Below are 22,860 nucleotides of genomic sequence, written 5' to 3' on the forward strand. Positions count from 1 at the left end.
GAAAGTCGGCTGTGAGGGACCTCTCAAGAGTACTGAAGAGCAATGATGTCAGGCTGGAGACTAAGGTGCGCCTGATACATCGGAGAGTTGGACAGTGAATAGGGATGATAGAAAGAGAATTGATGCCTTTGAGTTGTGGTGCTGGAGAAGAGTGTTGAATATACCATGGACTGCTAGGAGAACAAACAGGTTTGTCCTCAAGAGGGTGAAACCAGAATGCTCCTTGGAGTAAAGGATTCTGAAGCTTCGTCTGACATACTTTGGGCATGTTGCAAGGAGGGACTGGTCCTTGGAGAGGGACATCATGTTTGGGAGAGGAAGACCTTCAATGAGATGGATCGATTCTGTGAGGGGAGTGGTGGGAATGAACGTGTTTGAGACGGAAAGTTTGACACAGGATAGAACGGTGTTTAGGGCTCTTGTACATAGGGTCGCTATGGCACATAACAACAATAAATAACAATATTATTTTAAAATGCACAAAGCAACAACATCTTAGAACAAACTTAAGAGGGAGTATTATAAAGTTATTAGGGAGGACTCTGAAGCCAAACTATCTAGTTTGAAATTACAGCTATACCACTGATTAACTGATACATTGCTTACAATGTTACTTCAATCTACCTCTGTTTCTGCCTTCACCCAGTAGGATAATAGTAACAATAATTTATTCATAGGCTTTAAGTAAGAGTTAAAGGAGTTAGTATATATAAAGCATTTTGAAATTTATCTAGCATGTAAAAGAGCTATAGAACACAGTTATCATTAGAAAACTATACTATAACACATTTGTCTCAAAAAGATACATACTTTTATTTTTTTGTGATATTTTATAATCTTTGAAAAGTAGGTATCAATCACTGAGTTTAGTCTCCCTTGCATATTTTAAGCATCTCTTATCAGGAATACAGCATCTGATGTTTCTTTAATAATCATGTTAATCTTCCTAAGCCAATGCAATCTGTATAATGAATACAAAAATAGTGAAATCACAAAGCCAGAGATACCAGCTGGTAACATCTGGTGCTAGAAGGGGAAAAGGTAAACAATAGAAACTCCATGAAGAATTAATTGATGGGTTAAAATTCTTTACAAATAATTTACATTGTTTTGTATCATCTTCTGATTTTTAAAGATGCTATAATCCGTAAATAGTGGGCCTTCAAAGAAGTATTCAATTCACAGTCTATCTGCTTTTAGAATTCTAGTCATAACACTGTCTTCCAACTCATATTTCTTTTTGATAACAGATTTCTTTTCTCTGCATAGAATGTAGACTTGCTTCTGAAAATCTTTGCATGCATGAATTTTATTGTGAACCTTAATAATAGATATCCATCTTATTCAATATTGAATTTAGAGTCTGTTCCATTTGGCTCTTTATGGTAATCACTATGTCTTTTTATCCGCCAGCACTCAATAACCATTGTTGGCACCACAGATATGATATGGGCAGGAAAAATGTGCTTGAGAAAAGCATTACTGATCTGTTTCTCAGAGCCTATTATGATACCATGGCCTTAACAACATTGTATTTTGTCGCAGGAGAATGAGTTACAGGGTCTCACTTTAATGGCCATAAGTGTAGAGCTTGAAAAATACAGTTTATGAATTGAATTCTATCCTATATAAATTCAAGCACAGTTATATATCCATCAAACTGAATACAAAATGGTACAAAAAGAACTATTTATCATTCCTTAAACTAGGACTTAGAAAGTAGAGTAACATCAATTAACTACCTGTCATGTCCTAAGTGTTTTTATAATATGTAATTCTCAGGACAACACTACAGCATAACTATTTAAGATAACATATTTTACATCCCACTGCATTCAAATTGATTCTCACTTATAGAGACCCTCAAAGACAAAGTAGAATTTCCAAAGCTTTAAATCTTAATGGGCATAGCTTCATCTTGTCCTAACAGAGTATCTTTGTGGTTTCAAACCCTCAACCTTTTGATTAACAGATGAATGCTCATACCACTGTTTCATCATAACAGCTGTCATTTATCTGTTTTATGCTGTTGTTTTCAGGTCCATCAAGTCAATTTTCCATCATATAGCACTATATACAATAGAATAAAACATCGCCTAAACCTGAGCCATTCTCACCATCTCTGCTGTTTCAGGCCATAGGTAAAGCCACAGGGACAGTCCATCAGTCCAAGGATGTAATCATCTTCTATCATGTGATCTGATCTGTTATGATAAGCCAATCAGGTGCATGAGGATTAGGGTAGGATGTGACATTCTTATGAAGTCATAACCCTGATCCATTTTAAGAAGAATTTCCTTGGGAATGTGGGCCTATATTACATTTTATCTTTTAAAAAAATTATTATTAATTTCAATGAAAATTTACAGAGACTTTGGATTTCCATTTATTCATTGTTGGACTTTTCTCCCCTCCCAAATCTCCTGCCACCCAGTGCACCACACTCTTTGAAAAGTAAAACAAAAATTCTTTCATTGTTTTACAATCCCTCCCCCAGGTCCACTCTACTTTACATACAGCCTTCGCTCTGGACTCCTGTCATAACAAAAATACCTAATCACATATACCTTTTAAACAGTTTTCTCCCTCATCTGTTTCAATGCAGTATACATTATTGAACCCATCTTTCTCGGTCTCCCCCCAACCCTGAGGTTAGTCCTGTTTTACAACTGTGGCACCATACAGTATTTGCCCTTTTGTGACTGAGATACTTCACTCAGCATAATGTCCTCCAGGGTCATCCATTTTGAATAATATTTCATGAGTTCCTTATTTTTTTTTAGTTCCTTATTTTTCAAAGCAGCATAGTATTACATTGTGTGATTATATCACAGCTTCTCTATCCATTCATTTGTTGATGGGGATTTAGGTTGTTTCCAACTCCTAGCTATTGTGAACAAAGCTGCAATAAACATGGGTGTGCATATATCTGCTTGGGTGTCAGTTATGGTTTCCTTGGGGTATATTCCCAGTAGTGGAATTTCTGAGTCAAATGGTATCTAAATTTGCAACTTTTTGAGAAAGTGCCACACTGTCTTCCATAGTGGTTGCACCATTTTACACTCCCAACAACAGTGAATAAGGATTCCAGTTTCTCCACAACCTCACCAGCATTTGTTGCTGCATTTTATCTTTTATAAGGTAAAAAGAAGAGAAAAGCAAAAGAGGAGGTGCAAACTAACACCAAAAAGGAAGAGCTAGACATAGAATGTTGCAAAGGATTAGCTCTTTCTAATAACATGTTCAGATTAGGTGAGTGGAAGTCTCACCCTGCATGCCTCTAAGTAGCACCCTGACCACACTCCTTCCAAGACAGAGTTTTTCATTCTTTTTTCAGCCATGGTATACTTAGTAGTCTTCACTAACATTACAACTCACAAGTACCAATTCTTCTTCAGTCTTCTTTACACATTGTCCGACTCTTACACGGATAGGCTGCTATTGTCTAGTAATCAGAGTAAAAAGAACAGCATCAAATGGAAGAACTTAATTGTAATGTAGGTGTAGCATCCACTTCCTAAACAACGTGTCTCCGGAAACTCTATGAACTTTGATAAATGTGGATAGTTCTAGAGGGGCTTCAGGCCTCTTTCTTGTCCATAGGGTCGCTATGAGTCGTGCTTGACATGAAGGCAATGAACAACAACAGAATATCCAAAATATTGTCCTTTGTATCAATCAATTTGAATCAAATCATGTAGTCAATACAGACATACTTCATTTTGTTTCATTTCAATTTATTACACTGTGCAGATATTGTACTTTCTAAAAATTGAAGATTTGTGATAACAAAGTCAGACCACTGACAGTGTATGTACAAAAGTCAGTGGTCACATCATTTCTCGGTCACACATATTTGTAATTCTCAAAATATTTCAAACTTCTTTATAATGTCACTACATGCTTAACAGACCTGGTTGGGATTTCTTTTGTCTTCTTTTGACATTGTTTTTGGATTGGAGCACATGGCTAACCTGTGAGCATGATTCTCTGAGACTGTAAAGTTGCCAATCTTTCCCCCCTCAGGGGCTCTGGTGGGTTTGAGTCATCAGACATCATCATTGGGTTAGCCTGTACCTAAAGACATTATCTTTGGGTTATCAGCACTAACCTGTGGCTTACAATCTTCTAGTAGTGTGTAATTTTCACATGTACTGGAATACAAACAAAAAAATTCATGTTACTCCCTTATAGTGATATTTGCTTTGTTGAGGTAGTCAGGAACCAAACTTGAATTAGTGCCAAGGCATGCCTATATAATATAATCACTGAGATAGTTTATTTTGTTTTTTTTATATTGAATCTCAGAAGTCACGTGTATGTTTTACTTTCACTGACATCTCAATTTAGACTAGTCACAATTTATAAAAATTTTTTTTCGTTTTTTTAAATTTAAATTTGTTATTCATTTCAGTAAAAATTTACAGAGACTTTGGGTTTCCATTCATTTATTGTTGCACTTTTCTCCCCTCCCAACCCTCCCCCCTAGTACACTACCCTCTTGTAAAAGTAAAATTCTTTTATTGCTTTACAAACCTTCCCCCAGGTCCACTCCACTATGTAGCCTTCACTCTAGACTCCTATCATGACAAAAATACCTAATCACATATCCCTTTTAAACAGTTTTCTCCCTCATCTGTTTCAATGCAGTATACATTGCTGAACCCACCTTTCTCAGTCTCTCCCCAACCCAAGGTCAGTCCTATTTTAGAACAGTGGCACCATGCAGTATTTGTCTTTTTGTGACTGAGATACTTCACTCAGCGTAATGTCCTCCAGGGTCATCCCTTTTGAATAATATTGCATGAGTTCCTTGTTTTTCAATATAGCGTAGTATTCCGTTGGGTGAATATACCACAGCTTCTCTACCCATTCATTTGTTGATGGGGATTTAAGTTGTTTCCAAATCCTTGCTATTGTGAACAAAGCCACAGTAAACATGGGTGTGCATATATCTGCTTGGGTGTCAGTTGTGGTCTCCTTGGGGTATATTCCCAGTAGTGGAATTGCTGGGTCAAATGGTATCTCTATTTGCAACTTTTAGAGAAAGTGCCATACCACTTTCCACAGAGGTTGCACCATTTTACACTCCCACCAACAGTGAATAAGGGTTCCAGTTTCTCTACAACCTCGCCAGCATTTGTTGCTTGCTATTCTCTTAATTTTTGCAGTTCTGACTGGGGTGAGATGGTATCTCATCGTTGTTTTAATTTGCATCTGTCTTAGAGCTAGGGATTTTGAACATTTCTTCATGTGCTTGTTAGCCATCTGAATGTCTTCTTCAGTGAAGTGTCTGTTCATATCCTGTGCCCATTTTTCAATTGTATTATTTACCTTTTTCTTGTTGTGGTGAGACAAGTCACAATTTTTACACTAAAAAGACATATGGCTCATGTCTTCTGTATCGGACAAGGTAGATCCAAAGCCTAGAGGAGTATTGGCACAATAGAAATTTAATGAATATTCATTTAGTAATTGGATGGATAAATGAATGAGTGAAATAATAATAAGATCTAGTCACAAAAATGGTGCTATCTTCTTTCATGAGTGTTCACAATATATTGCTAATTCTACTTTGGAGGCATGTATAAAGAGAATGCATGCTTCTTGATGTGGGAGGAGAGGATATTTCATTTAATAATGGAATCTCATATCTCTGATATCATTTGGAATTTTTATTCATTTATTTATATTTCCTGCTCCTCCACCCCTTGAAGGTAATAATAAAAGAAACATTTTATGTTATTCCTTTCACATCATCATTGGTTTCTAGCTATACATGACTGATGGTGATGTTAATAGGAATTAATTATTCTGTAAGAAATAGCTATATTCTCTCATCCAGGAACATTAAAAGACTGTGATTTATTGTGTATTATTTGTTTTGAAGAGCCCTGTTGAAGCAGTGGTTATTAAAGCACTTGACTGTTAATGAAACATCTGCGTCTTGAACCCACAAGTTTCTCTGTAGGAGAAAGGTGCGTCAATCTGCTTCAGTAAAGATTTATGGCCTTGGATACCTTATGGAGCAGTTCCATTTTGTCCTATAGATTTACTTTCTGCTGGAATTGACTAAATAACCATGGCTTCCTGGGTTATGTGGTTTGGAATATTTCTTTTCCCCTTATTGTTCTTTCTTTATCCAGTGTGCTTTATTAAGGAGGAGGAACTTCCCTCCTTCCTATTTACCAGTCAGAATCTACCCTTTTCTACTTCACACTATAAACATCTTCAAAACATGTATTTAACTAATATTTCTGTCTATGTTATATATAATTTAATTTGTTCTCTCTATATGTCCAGGTAGAAAAATCATTAAAGGCATAACTGAACTAAAACATACTTTAAAAACAGGAAAGTGATTACATTTTATTCCCATTCGATAAGTCATTGAATAAGGAATGCATCCTATACTTTTTGCCTCTACAATTTGATTTCTTGATAGAGACATACAAATGTTTTTGATGTAACTCTTGAATTTTTTGGCAAGCTTTATAAAGGGCAAATCAATGCTAAATCAGAGGTATTTACAACATCCACAAATTTAATCCAAAGTGGATACTCAAAAACCCATATAGATCTAAATGATTTTCTCCCAGATGGTGAATTAATATAATTTTAGCAGGAAGCAAAGTTGCACCAAAATGCAGTACTGAGGACTGGCGCTGATTTAGAGGATCTGTACCACCACAGCACAGATGTTGCTTATCATTTTAATGCCAGTTGTCTCCTTTTTTCTCTCTACACTACAAAGCAAAGAATGGAATTTAGGAGTCCAGTAAATTATGATTCATTGTGTTACTAATGACTTTTTCAAAATTGAAGCTTTCAATTACATTGATTGTATTCTTTACACAGGGTTTGAAAGGTGATCTGGGTCCTCGTGGTCCACCTGGCCCAAAAGGAGAAAAGGTACTGTATTTACCTAGCAAAGTGCAAACATTTTCTTACTAAAATACCGTGGAGTGACTTCTCATTGATAAGGTTTAGCTGCTTTTTTAGCATCTAAGTAAGAAAAAAAAAATTGGAGGTTCATTTAATTAGTGTGAAGAGACTAAATACTTTGAAAATATTTTATAATCACTCACATCTTTATTATTTTCTAGTTAATGTTTTGTGGGGTTCCCCCCCACCTTGGTTAACAGAATTAGATAGTGCTATCACTAACTTAGCAAGTGCTGTCACTAAATTAGCAAGTGAGTCTTCTATCAGTGATTTTTTTCTAGTAGCACTAAGCTCCTACCATGAGGCAGAAGCTTGTACCTCTTTGGGAGAATGAGGTTAATTTTGTATCTCAATTTTAGTCTCAGTGTTCCACATCCCTTCACTTTTTCTCATTTACTATTTCTTTAACATATATGAGCATTGGCTTTGAAAGGAGGATTTAAGAAAAGCAAGAGTTGCTTTGAATGAGGTAGTTGGAGATCCCAGTTTAATGAGAGTTGGGTGGGTGTGATTTGCACTGTATTTTGTTCTCCACACTCAACACATTAATTCATCTTCATCAATGGTTAACAGTTGCCTGTACATTAAAGAAAATCTTGCAAATCCATCTCTAGTGACTAATATAAGCTATAGCAGTGTTTTTTAACAGCTATTGTAGGGTTTTAATCTTTTAAAAAGTAACAATTTAATATTTAAATAAATAAAATAATAAAGTTTAAGTTCTATCTTTTAAGATGATCATAATATATGAGAAAAAGATACTCTTGATCATAAAGATATAAAACAAGACTGTAAAATAATTATATCTTACAAATACAATTTATATACTATCAACCTAAAAATAACTGCATAATGATGCATAGTCTTAAAGTCTGAGAATTCTCTTGAAATAAAGTTCTTGAGACATTATATAGTGTAAACCAGAACACTTAGATGAACTATTTTTCAAATATTTTGAAGTTTAATTATCAATATGTCCATCTGCTAATCTGTATTCACATAGGTCAGCACAACAATTTTAGGACTTAAAAAAATACATAAATAAGACCAAACCCTTTAAATTGATGCCAAGTGCAATGCCTATTCAGAGCTTTAAAAGAGGCAATGGTACCACTTTTTGCAGCTGGGAGGCATAAAGTAGGGAAATCCACTTCTTATTTCTGCTGATCCCATACTAACTTTGTCTGAAAATTATCTGTTGATGTGACACTCCCCAGCTGTTCAACTGGCAAATAACCAAATTGGAAAAGATACTCTTTCTAATTTTAGATTAGAAGACAAAATAATAGAAAATTTGATAATTTTCATTTTTCAAAACAAGTTCTGCTGCAAATTCGCCTATCATGGTATATGAGGTGATTTTTAATCCTGAGAACAAAAAGACGCAAGGTAAATTTTCTATTTTGCAGATATTTTTATCAAGATGAAATGATATCTTTTTTCTTCAGAATTTTCTATAAATATCACAGCTGCTCATGCAGAAAATTTGTCAATAAATCTATAGGTTCTATTGTGATCGTGAGCTTTGGGAGCATAGTCCATAGGGAGTTCTGCTGCTAATCCCAAAGTGAGGACTCCCTAGTGTTTGATTCCAAAGCACTTCCATGGAAGAAAGATGGACAGACTCTTCCTAGATCAGAAAACCTGCAGGAGGGTTGACCTATGTCAGTTTAGACTTCATGTCAATGACTTTGACTTTGGTTGTAACTGCAACTTTTTCATTTAATCTATTTGTAGGGAGATATGGGTCCTCCAGGACCACCAGCCTTAACTGTAAGTATTCTTAAAGTAAAAATCAAAATTGAATGTGCTAAATTATGTCACTGGTTTAGATTCTCATGACGCCATGACAAAAACAGAGTATTTTGAGAATTAAAAGCAATCTTAGAGAACATATAGCAAATGACCACATTTTTTTAAAAGATAGAAATATTATATAGTTTATTTTCTCCATTCAGCTCTAACATTGTTTGAAACTGACCAGAAATAGTTATTGTGTGTCTGATATAATGATGTAATAACCCTCATAATCCAGAATATTTTCCTAGGATTTAATTGAAATCCATTTAATTTAACCCAATGTCTATGTATTTCTGATTTTAGGACAATTATTTCTGACACTGTATTATTTAATAATAATCATTTCATAAACTACCAGGGGCATAATCTCAATTCTTTACTATTTAATGCAAAGTTTTCTTTCGTAACTCACCTGAATATTGTCTTTTCATGTTGTCATCGTCTTGATACTGTTGTTTTGTTGTTGTATGCTGTTGATTCAACTATGACTTATAGAAATTCTATGAACAATCGCTGTGAAAACATCCACATTTTAAGTATGGAGAAACTGCCTACAACAGTGCAGTGGTTGGCCCAGTGTGACACAGGCAGTTACTAGAAAAGTCTGAAACTTTAGGTATTATTGTCATGACAGGAGTCCAGAATGAAGGCTGCTGCAGACTGGAGTGGACCTGGGGGGAGAGATTGTAAAATAATGAAAGAATTTTACTTTTCAGAGAAGAGTGTACTGGCAGGGGGAGGCGTGGGCAGGGAGAAAAGTGCAACAATGAATGAACGGAAATACAAAGTTTCTATATTCATTAAATTTAAAAATAATTTAAACATTTTTAAAAAAGAAAAATCTGAAACCAGTACAGATTGAACACATTTTTCCCCTTTCATATGGCTCATAATTTCCTCCCTTAAATGTTTAATCATAAATTTTTAACATCAAGTTTAAAGTAAATGGAAGCAGAGGCCGCCCTATCCACTCAATGCGTAAGATAGCTATTTATTTAAACTGATTGCTAGATACTTCAAATCCTGTCCAACAGGATTTCTCAGATCTTGTCCACTGTTAGTTTTCTTTGTGATGTATTTCAAAGATTTATAAATGATAAACAGCAATATTTGAGGAACATACTTGTTGGAAATGTTTACAATATATATTGTTGTTGTTGTTATGTTCTGTCAAGTCACTTGAGACTCATAGCAACCCCATGTACAATAATAGCCCTGAAACCTGCCATTTTGAAGGCTGTAGTCCTTAATCTTCTGCAGCAAGGAGTTCAGGTCCTCCTCAGTTTCAGCAAACAGGGTTATACATAATGAAATTTTATGCAGTCTACTGTTCATTAAGCATTTAGTTATAAGTATATTTTATTTTTAGATATGATTTACAATTAAAGATACTCCTCCCCACTGCCCCCCTCCCCGGACAGTAAAGATTCTCCTTTAATTTAAATAATTGGTGTAAGACAGAAAAACAAATCTGTGCTTAAAAAAGAAAACAGATCCTTGGTAGCCCGATGTCTCATAAATGGCTTTCTGATGTTACCTAATGGCATAAGTTAAGAATTTAAGTCAAGAGTACCTGACTTGAATTCTGGTCCTGTCATAGAAAGTCAGGTTTCAAGAACTTTCTTTAGCAATGTAGATGGAGCTCTTTCTAATCAAAGCAGCACAGGAATCCCAAAAGCTTTGTAGTTTGGTAACATTAGTATTTGTCTTTCTATTTGAAAAACCTTATAATGAGGAATATATGAATGAGATTTTGTACAGGTAATCTTTGCAACTCTTATTTAAAGGGCATATTTTTTTTCATCGATGGAAATCTTAAAAACCAAGCAGGTATTTTACTTAGGAATAACTAAATTCAATTTGCTGGGGAATTCTGTGCTTTTCAGACCAGATTCTTCCAATTCCCATCACCTCCCCCCATCAAATTGTACAACCCCATGATTAATCCACTCACCCTCAACACCCCTCTGCTCTGACCCTCCCTCCCCTTTGGCTCTTCATACTCATTCTATAATAATGATTTTATACAATATTTGTCCTTGTGGGACTAAGTTCGCTCAGCATGATGCTCTCCAGTTCCTTCCAAGATAGGTAATAATTTGAAAAATCATTGCTTCTGCATGCTGTGTAGTATTCCATTGTGTCAATGTATCATAATGTCTCAATCCATTCGACTGTGGTTGGACATCTGGGCTGTTTCCATGTTCTTGAGAAGATAAATAATGCTGCTATGAACATTGGTGTACTCCATTGTGCCTTAGTTCTCATTTTTGCAAATTATATTCCAAGCAGTGGAATAGCTGGGTCATAGAATTTCTGTGTTCAGTTTTTTGAGGAAATGCCAAACTGTCTTCCAGAGCGGATGTACCATTTTACAATCCCACCAACAATGTGTAAGAATTCCTATCTCGCCACATCCTCTCCAACTTTTATTACTTGCTATCCTGTTAAAACTTCATCACTGTTACTAGAGGGAGATGGTATCTCACTGTAGTTTTTATTTCCATTTCTCTTACTGACAGTGACTTGGAGCATTTCTTCATGTGTCTGTTTGCCATTCGAATATCTTCCTCTGTGAAAATTCTTTCCATGTCTGTTGCTCATTTTATAATTGGATTATCAGTCTTTTTCTTATGGAGGCCCAGGAGTATTCTGTAAAATTTTGTTATGAGACCCTTGTCTGAGATGGTATTACCAAATATTTGTTCCCAGTTGGTGGGTTTTCTTTTCACCCTGTTGGGAAAAGTTTTTTATATAGACAGGGATTTAATCTTTAGAAGGTCCCATTCATCAGTTTTATCCTCTTCAGATTGTTACATTTATGGCTGTTTTTGGCAGTGTCTTTATATCACAGACTAGGCCTTCTAAGTTTGATCCCAGTTTCTTGCTTATGAACTTTAAGGTTTTGGGCTTTAGTCCCAGGTCTCTGATCCACCTTGAGTTGATTTTTGTGTATGGTGTGAGATATGGATCCTGTTTCAGCTTTCTGTAGGTGGAAGTCCAGTTTTGCCAGCAAGGTTATACATCATAAGAAAAGAAACTGCCCATCTGTCTCCCTTGAGGGTGAGTTAAAACCAAGGAAGAAATGTTTTTTGTGTTTTGTGTTTTTTTTTAACGTTAGCAGTGTGACATGCTGCAAACTATTCTACCAGAGATCCTTGGGTTAAATTTAGGCAGACATATACCTGTCAGATATTACTCTAAAGATGATCATCTAAATTAAGGCAGACTAGGGAGAAAAATTTACCATCTACTTCTGAAACAATAGGCCTTCAAAAATCCTATAAACAATACAACACGCTTAGGTTAGACTAGAAGATATGACACCTGTGGCTGAGATCTCTGGTTGGCAAACACAAAAGAGGAGAAACAGTTGCAAGCAAACACTAATGATTGGGTTGGGACATGGAATGTGAGACGCATAAATGTAAGAAATTGGACACTGTTAAGAAAAGAATGAGACATATAAACATTGGCATGCTAGACAATGACAAAATGAGATGGATTGGCATGGGACATTTTGAATCAGACAATCAAATGATATACTATGCTTGAAATGAAAAGGTGAGGGAAAAGGGAGTCCCACTCATAATTTAAAAGTTCATTCCCAGATCCAATTGAAATATAATGTTGTGAGCTACAGGATAACAAACACCTGTTAATACTTCCATCATTCAAATATTTGCATCAACAGCCAGAGCCAAAGAGCAAGAAATAGATTTCTACCAGCTTTTGCAGTCAGAAATCAATAGAACATACAACCAGAGGTAACAATAATAATGAGTGACTAGACTGCAAAAGTTGGGAACAGAGAAGTAGGATCAGTAGTCGGAAAACATGGACTTGGTGACCGAAACAAGGCTGGAGATAAACTGGTAGAATTTTCTACAGTCAATTATTTATTCATTGCAAATATCTTTTATAAGAAACATAAATGACAACCGTACACTCACCTGATGGTGTGCACAGGAATCAGACTGAATACATCTGTGAAAAGAAATTATTAGAGAAGTTCAATATCAAATGTGAAAACTAGTCCAGGTGCTGATTTTGGAACAGATCACCACCTACATATATGCAGGTTCAAGCAGAAACTTAAAACATTCCCTGCGAACCAAAATTTGACCTTAAATATATCCCACTTGAATTAAAAAGCCATCGCAGGAACAGGTTTGAGGCCTTGAGTATTAATAAGTGACCAGATGAGCTGTGGGAAGATATCAACAATGAAGATATAGAAGATATCCATGAAGAATGCTAAAGGGCATTACAAAGAAAAAGGAGGAAGAGAAAACGAGGTGGATGTTGGAAGAGACTCTGAATATTGCACTAATGTGCCGAGAAGCTAAAGCAAAAGGTAAAATCAGGAAGTTAAAGAGCTGAACAGACGATTTCAAAGGACAACACAGGAAAACAAGACAAAGTATTATAATGAAATGTGCAAAGAACTGGAGTGTGAAAATCAAAAGGGATAAACTCACTTGGCATTTCTTAAGCTGAAGGAACTGAAGAACAAATACAAGTCTTGAGATGCAATACTTAAGGATGCTATGGGCAGAATATTGAATTATCTAGAAAGCATCAAAAGAAGATGGAAGGAGAACATGGAGTCAATATATGAAAAAGAAATTGCTGACACAGAAGAATTTCATGAAGCAACTATGTTCAAGAGGCAATGGTGATGAAGGAAGTTTACCCTATTCTGAAAGAATTGGCTAAAAACAAGCCCCCAGAAAATGATGTAATATCAATTGAGATATTTCAACAGATGCTGTCTTGCACATGCTCTAGGTTGTTCCTAGAAATCTGGAGGATACCTACCTGGCCAACTGAATGGAAGAGATCCATATTTATTTACATGGCAAAAACACAAAACAAAACAAAAAAAAAAAACAACACACATGACCCCCACAGAGAACAGAAATTATCACAATATCACTCGTATTACATACAAACAAAAATGCTGCTAAAGATCATCTGAAAATCACTGGAACATTACATCAACAGAGAACTACTAGAAATACAAGACAGGTTTAGAAAAGGCTGTGGTTCTAAGGATATCAGTGCCAGTGCCAGACAGATCTTGGCCCAAAGGGGATAGATAGTATCACAGGAATGCCTAATTGTGATTCATCGACTATGCAAAGGCATTTGACTGTGTGGATCACGACAAATTGTGGCTAGCCTTGAGAAGAATGAGAATCGCCGCACACTTAATTGTGCTCATGTGAAATCTGTATTTGGACCAGGAGGCAGTCATTAGAACAGAGCAAGGAAGCACAGTATGTTTCAAGATCAGGAAAGAAGTGTGTCAGGGGTGTATCCTGTCTCTATAACTTTTAGAGATTCTCCTCAATCTATATACAGAATAGATCATTGATGAGGCTAGACTTGACCAGGAAGAACGTGGCAACAGAATTGGAGGAAGACTCATCAACAACCTGTGTTATGCTGAAAACACAACGTTGTTTGCTGAAACAGAGGAGGACCTTAAGCATTTGCTGCAGAGTGTAAAGGACTGTAGTCTTCAATATGGATTCAAACTTAACCTAGAGAAAACAAAGATTCTCCCCACTGGACCAGTTTTCAGCACCATAGTAGATGATGAAGAGATTAAGATTATTAAGAATTTCAACCTGCTAGTTTCCACAATCAACACGCTTGGCACCAACCATCAAGAAAGCAAAAGATGAATTGCATTAGGAAAATCTACTGTTAAGGAATCTCTGCAGAATGCTAAAGAACTACAATGTCAGTGTAGAGACTAAAATGCCCCTGATCCAAGCTATGGTCTTCACAATTACTTGCTATACATCAGAGAGCTGGATAAGGATCAAAGATGACAAAAGAAGAACTGATGCCTTTGAGTTGTGGTGCTGGAGAAAAGTACTGAACATACCATGTACTGCCAAGATAACTAACAGATATGTCTTGGAGAGGATGAAACCAAATTGATCCTTGGGAGGCAAGCATTTTGAGGCTTTGTCTTACATAGTTTGGGCATGTAGCCAGGAAAGGCCAGTCACTGGAAAATATATCATGTTTGGAAGGAAGAGTGGAGGTACAATACAGAATAGAAAGACCCCAGATGAGGTGGATTGACAGTAACTGGAATAATAAGGGTAGTTGTGTCAGAGACAGTGAGATTGTCTCAGGATAGAGCAATGTTCAGAGATATTGTGCAAAAGGTCTCTATGAGTCATAGTGGACTCGATGGCTCATCACAACCATATATAGAAGAACCAACAACCATATATAGAAGTGATAGAGTGACACACTGGTTGCAACAGTGGCCTTGAGAATCTAAGCAATTGGGAGGATGGTACAGTATTGATGGCATTTTGTTGTGTTGTAAATAAGGTTACTATGAGTTGGAGCTAACTCAAGTGGCACCTAACAACAACAACAACAACATGTTGTTGCTATGTGCTATCAATTCACTTGTGACTCATAGCAGCCCTAGGTACAAGAGCTCTGAACCTTGCTCTGTCTTGAACCAACCTCATTGTCTCAGACATGCCTACCCACATTACCCCAGTTGCTGAGTGAATCCATTTCATTCAGAGTCTAATTCTCTTACACTGTCCCTCCACCCTACCGAACATGATGTCCGCCTCCAAGGACTGGTCCCTACTTGGATATGCCCAAAGTATGTCAGATGAAGTGTCAAAATCCTTGCCTCCAAGGAGCAGACCAATGTCACCCTCTTCAGGATGAATCTATTTGTTCTCCTAGCAGACAATGGTATACTAAATACTTTTCTCCAGAACCACAAATCAAATATATGAATTCTTATTCTATCATCCTTAGTCATTGTCCAGCTCTCTGATGCCTAGCGAGTTATTGCGAAGACCATGGCCTGGATCAGGAGCACATTAGTCTCTGGACTGATATCATTGTTCTATACTCTGGAGAGGTCCTTGACCTCAGATTTTCCTAATGCAATTTATGTGTTGATTTCCTGGCTGCTAGTACCGAGATTGTTGATTGTGGAACTTAGCAAGTAGAAGATGTTAACAATCTCAAACTCTTCACCATTTATCATGATGCTGTTAATTAGCCCAGAGGTGACAATTTTTATTTTCTTTATGTTGAGCTTCAATATATATATTGAAGGCTGTAGTCTTTGACTTACTGCTACAAATGTCTTGGTTCCTCCTCAGTTTGGGCAAGCAAGGTTGTGTCATCTGCATAACACAGATTGTTGATGAGTCTTTCTCCAATCCTGATGCCACATCCCTCCTCATAGAGCTCAGCCTCTCAGATGTTCCACACATAGATTGAAAATGTATGAATATAAGATGCGTACTTGGCATACACCTTTCCTGAATTTGAAGCATGCAATGTTTCCTTACTCCATTCTGATGACTGCCTCTTGGTCAAAGTGTAAGTTTTGCATAAGCACAATCAAGTGTTCTGGGATTGCCATTTTTCTCAGAGCTAGCCACAGTTTGTTGTGATCCACACAGTCAAATGCCTTTGCATCATCAATGAAACACAGATAGACATTTCCCTGGTACTTTCTGCTTTCGACTAAGATCCATCTAACATTGGCTATAATATCCCTAGTGCCACAGCCTCTTTTAAAGCCAACCTGCACATCTGACAATTCTCTGCTGATGTGCTGTTACAGTTGTGTTTTTTATCATTTTCAGCAGGATTTTGTTTACAAGTGATACTAATGATATTTTTAGAAGATTTCCACATTCTGTCATGTCTGTCCTGGAGAAAATGAAACCAGGGTGCACCTTGGAGATGAGGAGAGTGAAGTTCCATCATGTTATCAGGAAACGTGAGTTCTTGGAGAAGGACATCATGCTTGGAAAGGTGAAGGGCCAGTGCATGACAGGAAGCGCCTCAGTTAGCTGGAATGACAGGATGATTAGATAATATAATTTTTTCCCCAAAAAGTAAAATTTATGTAATTGATTTTAATTTTTTATTGAGACTGTATACCAATTCACATATGAACATACGTATACCATATGTTGAGCAACTTCTGTACATATACTTTACTGGCATTAACCTATTCCATGACTTATACAACTATTATCATTCTCCCATCCCTAACTATTCTTCTCCTATAAACATAAACTCATTTATGTTTCTTATGAAACTCTTATATTTCTTATCAATTTTTTAGTTGCTTTTGTCAGCTTGGTTTCCTAGAGATAGATCTTTAAAAAACTCAGTGATCAAGGCAGCTATTCTTTGCTAGTTAAGATTAACTAGAGACTGAAAAATGAATATTCTCTCAGGTCTATTCAGAGATTAATCTAGCCTCCATGCCTCATAATAGTTTTACTAAAATACCTGATGATTCAGATGCAAGCTGGGAATTAAAAGATATTTGACTAATGCCTCTCTGTCTCTTTCCTCATTCCTTTTCTGACCTTTGTATATTATGCTAGAAAGTGACAGGTGAGGGAAGGTGGAGTAGTGCTATTTCGTGTAATATATCCACTACTTTTAAGAAAATGACTATGTTGCTCTGACCTGTCCCTTGGGGAAGTTATTAAACACTCATGCAGATGGCACCAAATGTTTCCAGGGAAGCCAAAGGTTAAGTCAGTCAACAGCAGAAGTGACTTAGACATGCTTGCTAAACAATACTTTAAATGCCAGATCCTTAAGGCCCAGATAAATTCAGCTTAAGTAGAAATTAGGCACAGAGAGGAAGAATAGCTTTGACTCTTAAGAAAATTCCCTTAAATATCACAGGCAACTGAGAGTAACTCTCAGCTGGTCATTTATAAATCAAATGATGCTGCATTAACAGATGGCCCTAAAGCACAAGACAGCATCTAGTATCCACATATGAAATACTTCTTTCTCTAATTATATGTATGCAAGATACACACACAGTTTAGTAAGTGATTTGGTCTCTCTACTTCTGTCCATTCTCTCTCTTTCCCCCCACCTAGTTAGTTCAATATTTATATTAGACACTACAATGAAACTGGAGACAGGGAATAAAAGAGAAAGAGAATGATAAAAGAAAAAATTCAGTGTTGTTGGCTTTATGTAACCTTTTTTGTTTAGGAAAAATAACTAATTTATTCAACTTATTTTTTCTTTTTGTACTGATCATTTATACTTAGTAAAATAGGCAGTCTCCTCCCTTTTGATTTAGTCTTTGAAAACCCACTGGAGAATCAGCTATGACTTCATTCTGACTAATTGGCAATGAGCTGGGTTATGTAGTCAACATTTGTATTTCTTTTTTTTAAACATTTGTATTTCTATTGGCATCAAATAGAAATACAAATATTATCTTTACAAATATTATCATATGGAATAAAAACATAGTTCTTTTAAATATGTTGAATGGTATGGTATAAAAAACACAGTTACTCTCTTAAATATATATGAATCAAAGCCTTAACTATTAAATAATCCATTCTTACTAAAATTCCTGAGAAATTATAACTATATATTTACAGATTAATGAAGTAGAAGGTCTTTGTTAAATACCAAAAGAGCATAATTTGTTTTTTCTTCATTATAATAAATACATAGTTTGTGTGTGTGTGTGTGTATAAATACACACACACACACACACACACACACACACAAGTATGATCCCATATGATTTACCTGGATTTGTATCAACACTCTGTTGTGTGTACTGTCAAGATAGAACTGACTCATAGTTGACCCTCGAAAAGATTTTCGGGGACTGTATATAATTGCACATGAAGAGATTGCCCATTTTTCATACGAGCAGCTAGTGGATTAAAAACTATGTGCCTTTGGAAAAGTTAAATAACTCCTATTTAGTTCACAGTTAACTTTCAGAAACTGGAAACTCAAGTCCATATTGAGATGGACTGAAGCTCAACATTAAGAAAAAAAGAGATTCTCACCACTGGACACTTTGGCAGCACTATGGTAGACAGAGAAGAGATTGAGATTGTTAACAATTTCAGCTTGCTTAGGTCCACAATTAACATTCTTGGAACCAGTAGTCAAGAACTCAAAAGATGAATTGGATTAAGAAAGTCAGATGTCAGGGACCTCTCCAGAGTGCTAAAATTCAAAGATGTCAATCTAGAGACTAAGGTGTGCCTGATCCAGGCCATGACCTTCGCAATTACTTGCTATGCATCAAAGTGTTGTACAATGAATAAGAATGACAGAAGAAGAATTGATGTCTTTGAGCTGTAGTGCTGGAAAAGCATATTAAATATACCATGGACTGCCAAGAAAATAAATAGCTCTGTCCTGGACAGAATGAAACCAAGTTGCTCTCTAGAGGCAAGAATTTGGAAGCTCTACCTCTGTAGCCAGGAAGGACCAGTTCTTGGAGAAAGACACCATGCTTGGGAGGGTGGAGGGACAATGCAGAAAAGAAAGATGAAATGAGATTGACATAGTGACAAAGGTTATAGGAAGAAGACAATGAGATTGGCTCAGGATATGACAGAGTTTAGAGCTTTTGTATGTAGGGTTGCTATGAGTCGCAGGTGACTCAATGACATATAACAACATTATTTGTGGGCAAAAGAAATCAGTGCAGCAATGAATGAATGGAAATCCAAATTCTCTGTAAATGTTCATTAAAATTATTTTTTAAAAAAGAAATGAGTGTGTGAGTTGACTAAAATAGAAGGTACTTCTAGATTATGAAGCTATTTTTATTTACTTTGTCGGGAACTACAAAAATGTTAGTGCTTAATGCCCTAGAATGATCTATGCTTTAGCCTCGGAGATTTATGTTTTGGAAAAACCTTCAGTCAGCTCCTTTGGCTGATTTATATAACTTTTATTAGATGAATGATTTAAGAATATCACCGTCCACTATTCTGGTATGGGAGCCCTGGTGGCATAATATTTAAGTGTTTGGCTGTTAACTAAAAGGGTGAGCTTTAATCACACCAACCACCCTGTTGGAGAATGATGAGGCAGTATGCTTCAAGATTTACAGTCTTGAAAACACTAGGGGCAGTGCAAGTTTGTCCCACAGGGTTATTATGAGTCAGAATCAACTTGACAGTAATAGGGGTGGGGATTACGCTTCTGTTTTAGTTTGTTTCTGTTTCCAAAGACATTTCAAGCTTTTTTTTATAAAGGTCTACGTTATTCATTGTAAAATGCAACAGTAAAACATTCTTTCCTAAAAGTACAGTGCATTGGCAATTTGGAATTTATGAGTCATTTTATGTCATGGTGAAATAAATACTCAGCGTTTAAAGATAATAAATATAAACATATCTCAAATTGCATTATTGTTGTTGCAATACAAAAATATAAACTAGATAATGCTTTTGAAAATCCATATACATAAAAGCATGTCTGTTTAAGTCATAAATATACATAGACATTTATTTAAATTGTTCCACTTTATTTTAAGCCTTTTTAAAAAAAGTATTTGTGATCAGATCTTACATTGCTCTATAAAATAGAACTCAAAAATCATGGTCCTCTATAAAGAATTAAGATTATATTCATTCCAGTTAATTACTGATTTTAAATTTTTTTATTTTATATTCATTTGCATACAAAATTTGTATACATTGTGTTTCACATTTTCCTTCATTCACATTGTGTGTCATACACTCATTCCTGTATGTTGTGTTTTATAAAATTAATCACCATTAAACTATGCTGACCATTACCCTGTCTTTTCAAGTCTCTGCTGATCTTTCCCATATTCTTTATCCCCTCCCTCCCCCCACAAAATGGTGTGACCCAATGATATCCCCCCCTTCCCACCTCACCCTTCTGTTCCATCACCCTTTCACACTTGAGCCTGCATACATGTTTTACTAGTTATTCTTATGTTTTTACAATAATTATCATATGTAGTATTTGTCCTTGTGAGACTGAGTTCATTCACTTAGTATAATGCTCCCACTCTCTCTCAAATTATGTAGTATTTTTCTAAATTTTTCCTCCTGAGTGCTATGTAGTATCCCACCATGTGAATGTACCACACTTTCTCAATCCATTCTATTGTGGTTGGACATTTGGGCTGTTTCTATATTATTGAAATTGTGAATAATGCTCCTGTGAGCATCTCCTTTTGTGTCTCAGTTCTAATTTCCTTGGGTTATATTTCTAGCAGTGGAATAGTTGGGTGATATGGAGTTTCTTTGTTCAGCTTTTTTAGGAAATGCCGAACTATCTTCCAGAGTGATTGTACCATTTTACAATCTCACCAGCAGTATATGAGTCACAATCTCTCCAGATCATAGCAAACATTTATTGCTTACTGTCCTGTTAAACATTGTCACTGCTACTGGAGTGAGGTGGTATATCATTGTGGTTTTGATTTGCATCTCTCTTATTGCCACTGATTTTAGCATTTCTTCATGTGTCAGCTGACCATCTGAATGTCTTCCTCTGTGAAAATTCTTTTCATGCCTTTTGCCTATTCTGTAATTGTGCTATCAGTATTTTTCTTGTGGCAGTCTTGTAGTATTCTATAAACTTTTGTTATGAGACCCTTGTCTGACATGATATTGCCAAATGTTTTCTTTCCCAGTTGGGAGGTTTTCTTTTCACCATGTTGGAAAAAAATTTTGATGCACACAGGTATTTAACCTTTAGAAGGTCCCGTTAATCAGTTTTACCCTCTCCTGATTGTGCCTTTCTGGCTATATTTGTCAGCCTCTTTATATTATAGACTATGTATTCTAAGTTTGGTCCCGTTTTGTCTCTTATGATCTTTATAGTTTGGGTCTTTACCCTCCGGTCTCTGATTTACCTTGAGCTTATTTTTGTGTATAGTGTGAGATGTATCCTGCTTTGGCTTTCTGCAGATAGCAGTTCAGTTTTGTATCCATGTCCCAGGAGTGTAAGGTAAAGCAATCTACTTGGATGTCATACATGTACAAACTTTACATCTCAGTTAAGGAACTCAATGTGTGGTGGTGGTGTTAGGTGTCATGGAGTTTAGCACAACTCATAGCAATGCAATGAACAACAGTTATGAATCCTGTCATAGCCTATGCCTTCCTCATCACCCCTGACATAGATGAGCCCGTTGCTGCATTTCCTTGGTTAGTCCATCTTGTTGAAGGTAATCCTCTCTTTTGCTGACCCTCCAACTCTCTGAGCATAATGTCCCTCCTAACAAAATGTCTAGGCGGTGTCTCTTTGCTATGTTTGTGCAATAGCCCCAAATGTTTGTGCATCAAAGCTGTGTTCTTTCTCCATACCTTTTTAATTTAAATGCTAAACAAATTACTCAAGCAGCTGGACTCAAGGAGGAAAATGTGGCATCAAGATCAGAGGAAAACTCATCAATAACATTGGGTATGTAGATGGCACAACCTAGCTTGCTGAAAGTGAGGAGGGTTTGATACACTTGCTACAGAAGATCAAAGACTTCAGCCTTCAATATGGACTGCATATCAACTTCAAGAAAGCATTAATTGTCACCACTGGTCTGATAAGCAGTATCATGAGAGTTGGAGAAAAGTTTTAGAGTGTCAACATCTTCATATTTTTTTTTTCGGATCAACAGTCAACACACTCTTGGTACCAGCAGTCAGAAGATCAAGAGACTTAAAGTACTGGGAATGTCTGTAGTCAGCGCTTCTCTAAATAATTGAGGAGTAATGATGTCAGTTTGAGGTCTAAGGTGGGCCTGATTCAGGCTATGGTCTTTCCAGTCACTTGCTATGCATGAAAACAGAGTAAGGATGACAGAAGCAGAACTGATGCCCTTGAACTGTGGTGTTAGAGAAGAGTATTGAAGATCCCATGGACTGCCAAAAAAGCAAACAGATATGTTTTGGAGAAAATACAACCAGAGTGACTCTTGGAGACAAGAGTGATGAGACTTTATCTTATATAATTTAGACATGTTGCTAGGAGAGGTTATTCCTTGAAAAGGGTCAACATACTTGGGATTGTGTTGTAGAGGAAAACTTTTAACCAGGTGGGTTGGTACAGTGACTGTGGCAATGGGCTTGAGTGTGATAGAGAGTGTGAGATTGGCACGGGATAAAATGCTGTTCAGACTGGTTGCTCATAGGGTTGCTTTGAGTCGTACTTGACTCAATAGCACTTAACAACAACATGCCCAAAGTATGTGAGACAGAGCTTCACCATCCTTGCCTCTAAGGGGCATTCTAGCAGCATTTTATTCAAGATACTTCTATTTGT

General features: G+C 36.3%; 1 protein-coding gene across 1 annotated transcript in view; it reads left to right on the forward strand.

Moving 5' to 3' along the window:
* Positions 1–22,860, forward strand: part of COL19A1 (collagen, type XIX, alpha 1) — a 669,215-nt gene that overhangs the window by 339,541 nt on the left and 306,814 nt on the right. Inside the window, exons 12-13 of the mRNA XM_006899482.1 lie at positions 6,859–6,912; positions 8,683–8,718. Of these exons, the coding sequence (XP_006899544.1) occupies positions 6,859–6,912; positions 8,683–8,718 (90 nt within the window). The remainder of the gene's footprint in view (positions 1–6,858; positions 6,913–8,682; positions 8,719–22,860) is intronic.

Source organism: Elephantulus edwardii, unplaced genomic scaffold (assembly GCF_000299155.1).
Source record: "Elephantulus edwardii isolate Elephantulus edwardi_28Jun2011 unplaced genomic scaffold, EleEdw1.0 scaffold00258, whole genome shotgun sequence".
In the NCBI taxonomy this organism is placed as follows: domain Eukaryota; kingdom Metazoa; phylum Chordata; class Mammalia; order Macroscelidea; family Macroscelididae; genus Elephantulus; species Elephantulus edwardii.